Source organism: Tarenaya hassleriana, unplaced genomic scaffold (assembly GCF_000463585.1).
Source record: "Tarenaya hassleriana unplaced genomic scaffold, ASM46358v1 Cleome17, whole genome shotgun sequence".
Taxonomy (NCBI): domain Eukaryota; kingdom Viridiplantae; phylum Streptophyta; class Magnoliopsida; order Brassicales; family Cleomaceae; genus Tarenaya; species Tarenaya hassleriana.
This window is the reverse complement of record NW_010965122.1, coordinates 209,673-223,949: the sequence shown is the minus strand read 5'-3', so window position 1 is coordinate 223,949 and position 14,277 is coordinate 209,673. Positions and strand designations below refer to the sequence as shown.

General features: G+C 37.0%; 1 protein-coding gene across 3 annotated transcripts; it reads right to left on the bottom strand.

Moving 5' to 3' along the window:
* Positions 1-1,894: 1,894 nt before the first annotated feature.
* LOC104809842 (pantothenate kinase 2) lies at positions 1,895-13,807 on the bottom strand. Of its 3 annotated transcripts, none has more exons than XM_010535929.2 (23): positions 13,706-13,807; positions 13,063-13,446; positions 12,137-12,349; positions 11,694-11,746; positions 11,270-11,386; positions 10,806-10,925; positions 10,607-10,701; positions 10,438-10,531; positions 10,178-10,309; positions 9,515-9,627; positions 9,209-9,401; positions 6,426-6,634; positions 6,101-6,145; positions 5,965-6,013; positions 5,725-5,807; positions 5,184-5,300; positions 5,015-5,078; positions 4,268-4,414; positions 4,006-4,164; positions 3,782-3,865; positions 3,288-3,482; positions 3,111-3,182; positions 1,895-2,172 (listed from the first exon to the last, which is right to left on the bottom strand). In XM_010535929.2, the coding sequence occupies exons 2-23, from the start codon at positions 13,382-13,384 to the stop codon at positions 2,077-2,079; spliced, it is 2,772 nt and encodes a 923-aa protein (XP_010534231.1). In that variant the 5' UTR covers positions 13,385-13,446; positions 13,706-13,807; the 3' UTR covers positions 1,895-2,076. The 3 variants fall into 3 exon arrangements, with proteins under 3 accessions (XP_010534231.1, XP_010534230.1, XP_019057714.1); XM_010535928.2 differs by having other exon boundaries at positions 13,631-13,736; XM_019202169.1 differs by lacking the exon at positions 13,706-13,807 and having other exon boundaries at positions 13,063-13,616.
* Positions 13,808-14,277: the final 470 nt, after the last annotated feature.

Here is a 14,277-nt window from a genome sequence, read left to right as displayed (position 1 = left end):
TTGTCACCTCCTTAACAGAAGAGATATCGCTGGGCCCTCTCGTGGAAGTCGAACTATGAAAAACGCGTGACCACGCTATAGATGCAGTTGCATCTATTTTATTAGTCGATTTGCCAAGACGAGAAAGCAGTTGAACTTGAAGGGTGGCTCAAACCATGCCCTTGTTCAACATATGATATCGTGAGACAAAGGATCAGAACTCGAGCTATTGCTGCCTTGGTTAGATCACCTCTAACTCAATTCAACGTGGGTGGTCATGGCGTCTTGCTAGAGACTAACCATGACTTGTAGATCGGGAATGGTTCTCGAGGCTGCTGCCACTGCGAATGGGCCTACATGGTCACACATCATTAGAGATGGACTTACGTGTGAAGTATCAGAAAGGAAGACTTGGATTTGGCCGAACAAACGGTTTTCGGATCAAATCAGAGTGTCGAGAAACGGTCTCAGCCTTCTGACTCGGACCGAGTCAATTCCATTTAGGTGCACATGGAGTCGAAGCCCAGAAAATATTTTTGGGTTTGACTGATGTTTTGACTCGGTCGAGTCAAATCTTGACTCGGTCGAGTCAAATCTTGACTCGGTCGAGTCAAATCTTGACTCGGATCGAGTCAACTATAAATGGACCGAGTCAAAATTTGATGATGGGCTTGGGCTGATTCGTTCTGACTCGGCTGAGTCAAAGTTTTGACTCGGACCGAGTCAAATCTCGGCGAAAAGTTTCCTTTTGCAAAGATTAGGGTTTCAAACTTAATAAAAGATTAAGGGGACGCCGCCCCAATGGAGTGAAAGACTTTCTGAACTCCTAGACAGATCTAGAACACAAAAAAAATTGTTTCTTTTGAAGTTCTAGTTCTCGGGATTCGATCCCAAGTCTTGGAAACCCTAATCACTTCACAGATCCTAGCAGATCAGTTCTAAAAGCATTTGGAATCCTTCCCTCGGTGTGGATACGTGTAGAGAAGCTGTACTTTCATCTCTTGGTGATTGCAACAAACCCCGGATCGAGATTTGCTTCAAGAAGAGGTAAGTATTCGATTCCCATAGTGATACACACGGTTTTTCGGGTTTTGCAAGTTTGGTTGCGTGTGACGTTTGACTAGGTTTAGATTTTATTTCCGCTGCATGAAACCTAATAACCAAACCCTAGATCGATGAGTTCGCATGCTAGGAACTCGTAGTGAACCCCAACAAATACTACAAAAATTTAAATTGATATTCCAAATATTGAAGTATTTCAAATTGATTGTTCAACTCATGAAATCAATGTTAATTCTCAAATTTTCATATGATATATGAATGATGTATACTAATAATTTTTCAAAGATGATATAGAACGTTTTTTAGAATAAGACGTGATGTCATAATATTCACAACTCGACCAAAATTTTTAATAATTCTTATAATTCTTTTAATTTTTGTAATTCGAGGTTGAAAATTATCATTGATTTTATAAATTAAAGTATCCAATTAAAATATTTTAATACTTAGGATATCTATTGGACAAAATTAAAAAGATACTTTGAAAAAGTTGCATGATATATCTTCTTAAAAAGATAACCTATACGAAAGCAAAGTGTAACCGTTTTAAAATATTTTTTATCTATAACCATGAATGGTTACAAAAATAAATCCTTCAGAATAAAAACAAATAAGGAATTCATATCAGTTCTTAATATAGAGTAAGAACAAATAAGAAATCTCTATCAATTATTAATTTATCGTATCTTCGGTAGCCCGATACAGATTATGATGTTCCATAAGTAGAAAATTGGCCATCGGCAAGTTGGGTATCCTTACACACCGATTTAACAAAAGTCGTTCACAAATGTAAATAGATAGCAAAAACACATGTCTCATTTAACTAAATAAATACATTTTTCACAGAAAAAAAAAATACAGAATTAAAGAGACATTATGCGTTGTTCATGAGGTTCGTACAATTCCAAGGTTTTTAAAATAATCGTATCACTGTATAATACAGGAAGATGGAATGGGGCATAACTTACACTTTTATTCTACCATTATCATTACAACGGTCCAATAATGATTTGATGCGATTATTTGCATACACTGTTAGCAGCGACATGGAGGCTCGTATCTGCATACGCAATCATATATGTTCCCTTTTATCAACTTCTCCGCCAGCCTCTGATTCTTCACCATCGCTAGCTGCAAACAAACAAACAGAGCGTGTGAGCTAGGTTCAGGTTTTGAATTTTAATGGTCGTACAACGTTCGCGATTGCCGCTGCGATTATGGTGACAAAGCTTCCAAAGGGCGTCTGATGCAAAATGAATCTAGCATTTGCATCGCATTGAGACTAAACGCAAACGCTGAACTACAGGAGTAACAGTGTTATCATGCAATCTGAATGACGGGACCTGTGGTTTTCGCAAGTAGGGTGAACATGGAACTGATTTCTCCAAGTACCCAGTCTGACTTGAGTCCGGTACTTAAAAATCGGATATTTATCCACTAGAAGGACAAGTATGGCTCCGACGTCAGCGAGAATCCGACATTTGGATTCGACTTTGGGTGAGCCATTACCTGTCTCGAACTTGTCTAGGGTTACCAGTATGAGGCAAGGGAGTGAGAGGCGAGGATTCGAAGATGTGGCGGCAGCGACACGAGGGTTAGGGATTTCGCTATTTTTAGGGACTTCGTCATTTTTTTTAGATTCTCATCTTATTTAAAAAAAGGGCGAGGGGATGGGCGAGGCGAGGCGAGGCGAGGCTCATCGCCGCTTGCATCGAGGCATCTCATTCCTCTCTCTCTTCCCTTGCCCCATCGCCTTTTTCCTCGGCTCATCGGACCGATACCTCGTGCTCATTGACTTACCCCTCTGACCAGAAAACCCATGGTTATCCGAGTATTTGGGGCATCCCATGGTACCCCAAGCTCAGATAATTGTCCGAACGGTACTGCGATAGGTTCCGAACCCCAAAACCCGAAAAGCACGGATGTGGATCCAGATACCCCCAAAATCAGAGATATCAGACCTGTACCCGACCCTATTCACAAGCATTTGTGTTTTCATGCGTAAACGGGGTTTGTCAATCGATTCTATTAGGCAATATTGATACCAAATTAGACGGAGGGATGCGTACCTTGAGAGCCTCGCATTTGAAGCGAGCATTGAAGTTGGTATGAAGTGCTCTTCCCATTCCTTCCAAGATAATCTGCAATTCCAAAACATTTCTTTAAGTAAATTCAAAGGAGTCGAGATTTCGAATTGAGAACAATAACGAGATTTCGGGTTGCCATCAGAGAGAGATTTAGCATACAAGATCAGCATCCTTGGCCATGGCTGCAAGCTCAGAGCTGACCTGCCTCAGATCAATGCAAGGACTTCCACATCCATTTTCAACAACCATCAATGGCGGTGAAGCAGAATTCTGCTTCGAGCCATCCGAAGGATTTATCATCGCATCCACGAGTAGGCCTCCCGTTTCAGCCGCTCTCCGGAGGATGTCACAGTGCTACACAAAACAAGGAACATTTAACCTTTACCTTTTTTTCGTTAATTCTAATCTTGCTTCGAGACAAATAGTAGAAAACTTTTCAAACCAAGAGTACCCTCGAGACAGTGTACTCAAAGTGGTCGCTCAACATTCAAGTGAAGGCCTTTTCCAAAAGTTAGATCTTCCTAAAGATGGTTAACTACAATCAAAACTGTTTCTAAAGATCTTCTATGAGTCATTAAGCGATGGGCATAAAAAAGAATCCGCCTTTACTGTCGGGACAATGACCAAAAAGTAAGAGAAACATATAGACTAACCTTGGCAGCCTCAGCCACAATATCGGGAAGTTCCATAGCAGTCACATCATTTAGAGCAGGATGAGAGTTTGCAACTAACACAACCTGGAGAACAACGGTTTTAGTATTTACTCGACACATATCCAATGATTCATAAGATTAAATAAGTCCAGTAACGGAAAACAATGATAATTCAAAGCATATAATCATTGTTTTAGAGCTTGACTAGGAAGAGAGCAACGAACTTCAGTCCCACGCCGGAGAAATTCACGGGCAAGTGGAAGCATCCCAAGAATGATGTCTGCTCCCGAGTTATCAACAAAGAGCAGAGCTCTTTTATGTGGATGAGGCTTCTCACTTCCAGAACCCAGCATCCTTTCTTTGAAAGCATCAAAATCATCTACCTAAAAGACGAAAAAACAAAGCTTTTTTAAAAAAACGTAACTCCGAACAAAAGATATGATGCATTTTCCAAAACCGACAAAAGTTAAGGTGTGCTTAACTCACCCTCCACGGTCTCTGCATTTTGTTACGGCTCATTCGGTATATCTCAATTATTGTGCCTTTATGATATAGATCCACGCATGCCCGTGATCCCCAGTCAAATATGTTTGCAGCTAGAACACCTTCTATAAGCGTAAGCAACCTTGCTTCCTAGAAATCATATGGAGTTCAAATGGCGATGAGAGAAGAGACATCCTTCAACAAATATATCAGATGCTTGTTTCATGTAAAGGACTGAAAGATTAAGTTGTTAGCAGAAAGAATGCAGACCGCAGAGATATTAATTCCGCACACAGCTATGACTACAACCGCTATACTTTTTTCTTTTTTCGTTGTACCACCGTCATGCACAGTACACAACAAACATATAAGAAGTGGAACAAAAACAATACATATTTACAAACACCAAAGCATTCTTTGAGTGGATAAATAGATCATATGCATCTTAACTTGTTAAGATGATTTCTATATTCTTGAAGGGGTTCATATACCATTAGCACTCCATTGCTGCAAAAAGCAAACTTCAAGAATTCTTGCTTGTCTACAAAAGTTCTTTGCCTTTTCAGATCGATCATAAAAATCAGTTAATTCCATATTTTGGATGTCTTGTTCCCTCTACTTCGTCTTTTAATCTCTCTTTGACTCCCCTCGTCACGCATGGTTAGATCAATAAGCCACACTATAATTTCTCATAGATTTGTCCCTTATGGATATTGGTGAGAGAGAGAGAGAGAACTAAAGGTCACAAACCTCACTCATAGAATCAAGCTCCTCAAGCAAATCAGGTAAAACAGCAAGCGAGGCCTCATTCTCCCTATCAAAATCGAAGAAAAACAGCATTGGTGGAATTGAGGTGGGGGAGATAAGCTTAGCAGTGTATTTTATTTTTTGAAGACAATCTAATAGAGGCCTTGTTTACCTTTGCTTGATGCTTCTATAGGCATCGACAAATTGGAACTCCCTCAAACATTCTTCCCTGAGTTCTAAAAGATTTGCTAAGCCCAGCTTTCCATATGCTGCTGGCTCTTCCATTAATCTAGATAGAAGGAAACAAAGAATTTGTAAGTACCAAAGCACAAGCATTGGAAGACTTTTAGTATTATTGACCAAAAAATAATACACAATTATGAAGCAGAAGGGTTTCTCAACAATAGTAGAAAAGGTTTTCCAGATAATAACCCTCGAGGACTAAAGTAATGGCTATAATCAGAGAGTGATGGAAAGAGAAATAAATAAAAAAGAGATATACAAAATAAACAAGTGGTGGTGTGAGCGATTGTCCATGTGAAGGAAAAAATAATATTAGAACTTCTAGCCACTTAACCATGAGAAGATTTTATTGAAGAACTTAACCATTTAAGAAGCTGGTTTTCCTGTGATGAAAATTCTACAGATTTTGTATGTGAGAAGGAAAATAAATTCATTTGATAAATTTGAATTTGTTACGAAAAATATATAACCTTGCTAAATGAGCAGAAAAAGCACGAGCAAAAGCATCACCACGCCTTTTGGCATCCTCAGTTCCACCTTCACTTGCCACAGCCTATAATTATTTCCATGGTAAAGCAACGGTTATGATAGGAAAGAATTCACCCAACGATTGTTTACCTCGAAACTCATTACCACAAAGAATCCCCACCACCAGAAGATAAACATTGAATTATCAACAAAATTTTCACTGTGCTATTCTGAATGCTTACCTTGTCAACGAGGTCTGGCAAATGCTCTGATAACACAGTGAGCCAGTACCTAAACATGTAAACAAAATAATTGATCAAAGAGAAACAAAGCTGTAAACAAGGTCAAGCAAATGCTCAGACAGCACAATCAACTCACTCTCGTTCACTATGATCTGATAGATCAATCGTGTTAGGCTCGTACCTGGAGTTAAACAAAACAATAAAAAAACATCAACATGTGCAGGAAAATCAGACATCATACACATGCACAAATTCTTTCATATGCAAAGAAGATTTCAAATTGGGAAAACCGGTCACAATAAAGACAGTTAAAACCAACAGAGAGTTTTAATCTTAAGGTCAAAATTATAAATGATGCCAGTTGAAAGCCTAAATCACCATAAACGGCAAAAGACAGTGACACATGAGATGATATGAACAGATTAATAGCATTAAGTATAACTGAAGAACTTTTCACGTACGCTTTCGGGTCAGCCAGCAATGGAAAAACCTCCAATGTGGGAACAAGATGGAGAACACCAATATTTAACGCACTGGCATCAGATCTCAGAGCACTACCTCTGGATGAGGGAACTTCAAATCCTCCGAGTCCAGTTGTTTTCGAAGGAATCATTGGCACAGGAGCAGTGATTTCAGTTCCCTTAAGCACAAACTTCTCCATCCATGAAATCTACAAGAAGAAAACCCTTTTATGTTCCAGACAGAAAAGAACTGAGCATCATAACCTTTCCCACCATTCAGAATACTTATGCTTACTCTGAAGAAATTCTACACACAAAAGTAAGAGAATCAGATTCCACCCATTCTTAATTCAAGGGAAAGAAGAGACATCCTTCAACAAATATATCAGATGCTTGTTTCATGTAAAGGACTGAAAGATTAAGTTGTTAGCAGAAAGAATGCAGACCGCAGAGATATTAATTCCGCACACAGCTATGACTACAACCGCTATACTTTTTTCTTTTTTCGTTGTACCACCGTCATGCACAGTACACAGCAAACATATAAGAAGTGGAACAAAAACAATACATATTTACAAACACCAAAGCATTCTTTGAGTGGATAAATAGATCATATGCATCTTAACTTGTTAAGATGATTTCTATATTCTTGAAGGGGTTCATATACCATTAGCACTCCATTGCTGCAAAAAGCAAACTTCAAGAATTCTTGCTTGTCTACAAAAGTTCTTTGCCTTTTCAGATCGATCATAAAAATCAGTTAATTCCATATTTTGGATGTCTTGTTCCCTCTACTTCGTCTTTTAATCTCTCTTTGACTCCCCTCGTCACGCATGGTTAGATCAATAAGCCACACTATAATTTCTCATAGATTTGTCCCTTATGGATATTGGTGAGAGAGAGAGAGAGAACTAAGAGTTTCATAATTGTCATTACTTTTAGCTTTTCATAATTTCAGTAGATAAAATAAAGAGAAAACAAGCAAACAACAAATAAAACACTAAAACTGAGGGCATCCTTCAGTATTCAATCCTTAAAGGCGAGTATTTCAACTATATGCCTCTTTATATAAAAGAATTTTATCTAACAAGATTCTGTCTTTGGTGAATTACTAGGCAATGACAGAGACCAGAACAAAATATGCCCCTCTTTAATATACACAACACATATAGATGAGGTTAACAAAAGAGTTAAGAAATCTCATTTCTTGTTGAAGGAAAAAGATTGAATGATTCTCAATCTTCCTTCTATTTTTTCTTTTCAAAGTCTAGCTGGCAAATTAGTAAAAAACTACAGAACTGATACATAACAATAAATGTAACAATATACTTTCCAAATAAAATATCCACACGAGGAAAAAAAAACAAGTTAGCTCTTATTGATAAAAAGCAAGAATAACATAGAAAAAAAAATATATGAATTTGGTTAGTGTGACATTCTAATTTGGTAAATAGTTTATATATAATTATTCAACAATATTTGTATTAATAAAAGGTTCTCTAAAAAATGAACAATTATCAAACAAAACTTATGTTTTTGCAAGAATTTCTTAATATATAATCTTCAAAATGAATGGATCACCTATCGAATCAAATGACAAGCACATAAGCTGAGTTAATTAGGGCATGCATACTACTGCAAGGCTCAATTAGAATTCCTCTCTTTCTTCCTCAATGTAAATATTCCTTTCATGGATCCATAGTGGTCCTAAAAATGGGAAACTCAAGCTACAAGATAATCAACAAAGATTACCGAAAGGAAAAACAATAAGCATGCATGACAGACCAGTACAGATTCTGCAACAAAGAAAGTCATTAGGTTCTCTTATACAAAGATCCTTAAGAACAATATCTAACGTATCTGAACAGTCCCTTTCACCTTACAGGCTTTATTTCATAGAATTGTCAGTAAACCTAGCATAGCAGAGGCCAAAATTCATGTTATGCACAAAACCTTTTAATGAAACATGTTATGCACAAAATTCATGCCACGTACAGAACAATGTAAAGGAAAAAAAAGATTTTGAATGATGTTGGAGAAAGAATATATATGAGCAGAATTCATGGACTTAAACATAGTCCACTGTATTCTATTGCATACAATTTGCTTCCTTATCAAGGATCCTAGCATAGCAGAGGCCAAAATTAACTTCAAAACTAAGCACAAAGGAAGAAACACATCAGAAAATATTTGCAAGTATTTGCTGAAAACACTCTTCTTAGACGGAACTGCTAACAAACTGATTCTTAAGCAATTTTGCAATAATCTAAAGCTAATTTAATGTGGAGGTGTCTAGACTAGTAAAATCACTAGGACATAGAAGTGAGTCATATTAGGATAGTGATCATAAAATGTTTGTTGAGAAATATATAGCTAAGTTGTCGTAAATCCAAAGGGACTCTGCACTACAAAATTTTAATTAAACTAATAATAGAAAAATGATCAAAATTGTGTCATTTTTAATTTATAAAAATCTAAAAATTCGTCTTGAAACATTTTTTGTCGATACTAAGATACCTGTTACAAGATTATAAAATAAAAAATAAAATTCAAGAGAAGTTTCATCGAGAGGCTAGAATCAACTAAAAACAGGGATAACAACAGCGGAAAACCGATGTCACTTGCCCTGTCGCTATCCATAGCCACTGATTTGTGCCACACAGTGATGACAAACACAAAAGCAAAATTTTGTAGCAGATCAAACTAATTACATAAATGGCAGCCAATTTCAAAAATGACAGAATCATACATAGAATGACAATATATAAGCAGATTAGTTTTACCTTCTCATTCAGATCGCCAAGAGGCGGTCCATGAATCTTTCCTCCAGTGTATGGTGCACCCATCGGGAACCTCTCAACCAACTGATGCGACATTAAATCATCCAAGCCATGCTTCTCATAGCTCATGAATGCACCCAAAGCACCCAGAAAGCCTTCATGCCTCAAGAACATTGCTTGCATCTCTCCTTTTGACCTAATGAACAAACCATATAATTATTATTTTCATATTGAGCTAGAGAATTCTGTTCAGGGTTGAGAGCGTATCAGGATTGAAATTAAGTTTATCATCTTATCTTGTAAACTTACCAAAACTGGACAGCAAAAGAAATTGTATCCATGGTATATGCATGACCCCTAATGAAGAATCCTCCAAAAAATATCCGCTTAAGCCCAAAACGGAGGGCATTCAAATAAGATATCTACACAGTGAAACACAACTCAGAAAGGGAAAAATTACCTGATGTGCAAAAATCAAATACATCAATCAACCAAGTAATCCGAAAAGCATCTTGTTGAAACGAGAAAAGAACCTTTTTCAAGGGCTTCTCTGGCTAGTTTATCAAGGATAGTTGATTGCATTTATGGATCAGGGCAAGTAACGAATAGTTAATCAAAGACCTTATTGAAAACTAAGATACAACTGCAAATGAAAGAAGATAGAAATGACTAACATTAATGGTTTCAGCGATGACTTGAATATTCATTAACTCAGTTCTAGTATTTATATGACTAGGAACTTTGTTGCCTTTAACAAAACTCAATAAAGCTATTGTATGTTTAATGTACTGCCTGTTTTGCTTGAAATCTTCTTCCTATGCTTGCGTAAATTAGAAGGAAATTAAGTGTAGGAAAAGTCAAGATTTTCTGATCCTAAAACAGATCACAGATCTGAGTTACTAAAAAGAAAATGATTCACAGTTCACTTTATTCCAAAACTTTTCCTCGTAAATTTGGACCCTGGAAGCATACCTGCCCAATATTATATGAAATCATTCGCAAAAGAGATAAGGAAATATCTTCAGGTCTGTAGTCCTCCAATTCCTTATTTTCAGATATCGCCTTGCCGAAACTAGAAGCTATTGTCGAAGCAGAGAGGCCAATCTGTGTAATTAATCAATAAGACTACCTAGAAAAAATAATCGTAAAGAATTTTTTTGTTTGAATAGGAATAACAGTGGGATCCTCCACCAACTGTGATGGGAATCATGGAGGACAATTGCAAATAGTACCTTAGAGTAATCTGTACCACCATAAATATCACCGACAAGCATGTCAATGGTCCTATTATCTCCCTTCTGACTGAGTTCTAGCAACTCGTCAAAGCTGAAAGAAAAAACGCAACATCAATATCAATATCACTCATATTAAAGGAGTATTGAAAATAACATGTGAACTAACGTCTTGCACTTCGTCAAAAGTCTTCCTAAGCCCCAATAGGTGCCACCACCAACATTAGTCCCACTGACACGTTGAAACTTGCCTTCCCCATCAACCTATAAAGGGAAAGCCATTACCAAAAAATATCTCATCTTCTGTACTTCAATTTTAAAGAATCCACAACAGCTTATAAAATGGATTACCAAAAGTAAACATGTACCTTGATAATGCTGACACCAGATCCAACATTAACAAGAAGATACGGGTACAAGTCATTAGGATCTATCTGAACAAACTCTTTCTCACCCTCCATGTGAGTAAAGGCTTCATGCCGAATAGCCTGCGGCAGAGGAAGTAAATTTGAATAAGATTCAAAACTTATTCAGTAAAAGGAAAAGAACATGTAAATTGAAAAAATAAAATCGGTTGCATACTTGCATATTTGCAAAAATAGTGAAAAATATTTGTAAATACACAGACATACACCGCACTACATAGGCTAACTAGAAAACTGGGTTCTTTTCTAGCAGTTCCTCTTACAGGGCTTCAGGTACTGCGAATAAATCAACCATTACAAACAACTGAGAACCTACCTTTGCTTTCTGGTTGACAAGTACCAACTATAAAGACAGGAACACATGCAGACACAAAGTAAACCAAAATGCTGCATATGAAAGGTCCTACCTTGAGCAAAAAATTTGCTCCAGCAACAAGGCAATCCATTTCGTCTTCTTTCTCGATACTAACGCCCAGCCTTTCCTTGAACAAGTCTGCAAATTTATATGCCCCACCCCCTGTGGCCTTCACACAGAATCAACTCATCAGATGAAAGATGATTGAAAGACTTGTTCTATAGAGCACAACTAGTAAGATAAAATAAAGATTTGTCAAGTTATCAATCCAATCAAGCAAATAATATTATCTGGATATCCACACAACAGCATACAAAAATATTTCACCGCAAGAAATATAATGCTTATCAGTATTTTACAAATACATTGACAGATACCTCAAATAATATGACTGGTTTAATATTCCCATAAAGAGGCTGAACTAAGGAAATAAAGATTTTGAAAAACAAATCACAAACACAAAGTGCTATTATTACCTTGATAATACCGCTTCCCAAAGGTAGGTTCTTGGGATTCCATGGATAGCATTCTATTAAGAAAAAAAGGTGAGTTAAGCTTAAGCAGGTTGTGAAACAACAGGGAACTGAAATTTAATCTTCTAACAAGGGAAATTAAAATTTTCACTGGAAGTTTCAGTGAGTGAGCATGCAAGGAATGTCAGGAATAGTTGACTATGCCACCATTTTGCTCATTTCTCAAACATTTGCACTTTCACCAATATAATGCAGATTTCATAAACAATTTACGTTGCGTCAACCTAATACAAGGAACCATAACCATGTAACTTTTGGAAACTTTCGTGCACTTCAAATTCTAGGTTCAATTTTAAGACTGGCAGCATGAAACATTTCAAACACAGAATGATATCTTGAAGTTTTACTATTAGACACCGGCTAAAAGGAGGGAAATAAACCAATACCTCTGCGATGAAGTTGCTTGGAATGGATGAAATCCAAGCACTCATTTATTTTGTTTGTCTCAAACTTCACAAAATGAAGTCTCCCACCAAGAACAGGGTAGCTTATCCTGTTCCCATTGGATATACCCAACCTCTCCTTGATAGTCTTCTTCCTCTTATCGTCATTTGAATAATCCTCATGTCGTGAAAAATACACCAACTTTATCAAAGATCCTGAAAATTAAATTCGATGATTTACAGCATGCCACTAGAAATTACATGAAAATCGCGAAATTTGTAAGCCACTTAAGATATTAAGAGAAGTGAGCATCATTCTTAAGTTCAAAAGGTCTGGTAGAAGCAATCGTGTAATTGAAGGTTTTAACCAATTTGCACTATAGATGATGAATAAGTGGACTTAACATGGCAGGATAAAGAAGGGAAAAGAAGAAGCAGGCGTGAATCAAACAGAAAATATGTGGTTCAACAAAATCTCAACAAGAACTAACTCTCGGGTAGGAGATATAGAAAATGTTCGCATGACAATAATGGCTTTACAATCATATCAGGAAAGAGAACAAGTTAAAATAATACCAAGCATCACACAGACAGGAACCAGGAGAACCAAACAAGTTAAAATACCGCCATCAGAGAAACAAATGGTCTTGAACCTGGTTATACTAGAAACTCTCTAACAAACTCAAGCAGGGTCATAACTGATGAACAACAAACCAAGAACAGAAAGTGTGCAGAAAACAGAAAGCCCGGCTATGTGCAAATGGAGGAACTAAGAAAATATCATCGGAGATGCAAATGGTGATACTAGAACGACCTCTACTCAAGCAGGGTAGTAGCGGATTAAACCCAAATCAAGACATATAGAAGAAACTCAAAGAGCAAATGTGCAGGAAACAGAGAACCCAGATGTGTAAAAATGAAACTAATACCGCCGATATCGAGGGCAAGATGAGAAATATCATCAGACTGATTAGGCAACAGAATAGTAGGATCCCTCTCCTCAGAACTCCCCTGAATGGCAGCTTTGCTTAGATCAAGCTGCGGTCGAGAACCTGAGCGGTGGATTGAATTCCCAGAAGCAGGAGCCATATTATCTCTCTCCCCACCAACCCGAGCGGTGGACTGAATTGCAGCTTTTGCCTTGTTACCTCCACTGCTCCCTTCAGCTCCTCCTTTATTATCTTGTTGCTTTAATTCGTCGTTAACTTCAAGAATTGGGTCATTCTTACTGTCGTCTCCTGGTCCCCCCATAAATACAAGTAGCCCAGAAGATCACCAACAGCTTTCCTAACACATGCACACCCAAAACCTACCTGTAACATACCATTCAGTATTTCGTCAAATTGACCAACCCTAAACTCATAATAAAAAAAAGGGCACGACTTGAATTGAATTCAACACGGTATGTGACCCGTATTTGCGATTTCGGAAGCTAGATTGCCACAGGAAGTGGAAAATGTGCAAAAAATGATCGAGTGAATCGAAAGAGTGAAAAACCGGGGAATTGAAGCAAAGCGATCTTTATTTGCGGAAAAGGCAGATGCAGAGAACGAAGTGTCTGCTTTCACCTACCCTGAGCAGGCAAGGAGATGACCGAATGAATGAGAGCCCACAAACGCAAAATCCCTGGCGGGGGATTCTTGTCACATCGTTAGCGTCTAAAACGCAATCGCAGCGTTTAAGGAATTTATTTTAGGAAAATAAAATTGTGGCACGATGATCACTAATCACATATTCCGTGTTCAGAAATCAGAATGTCTGTGAAAAGAGATATATATATATATGTCCAAAATGAAACTTGTAAAATTTTACAAAATTTTATGATAAAACATATTAATTTTTTATATAGCATTTTTATCGTTTTGATTAGTCGTTAAATTATTTTTATTTGACGATTGACCATTTAGGTTTTAAAAAGGTATATTCAATCTTTTTTCAATTTATTTCATTTTGAATTCAATTTTTATTGAAAAAAATAATTATTAATAAATAAAATATTCATCTTTATTTTGGATTATTGTTTTTTATATTTTGTTTAAATTCAATTTAATTTGTCGATTTTAAAATTATATAATTTGGTTTAATTAGCTACACCGCCAATTTTCTTTCTAGATTCTCTTACCAATCTCCAGACTCCAGGGATG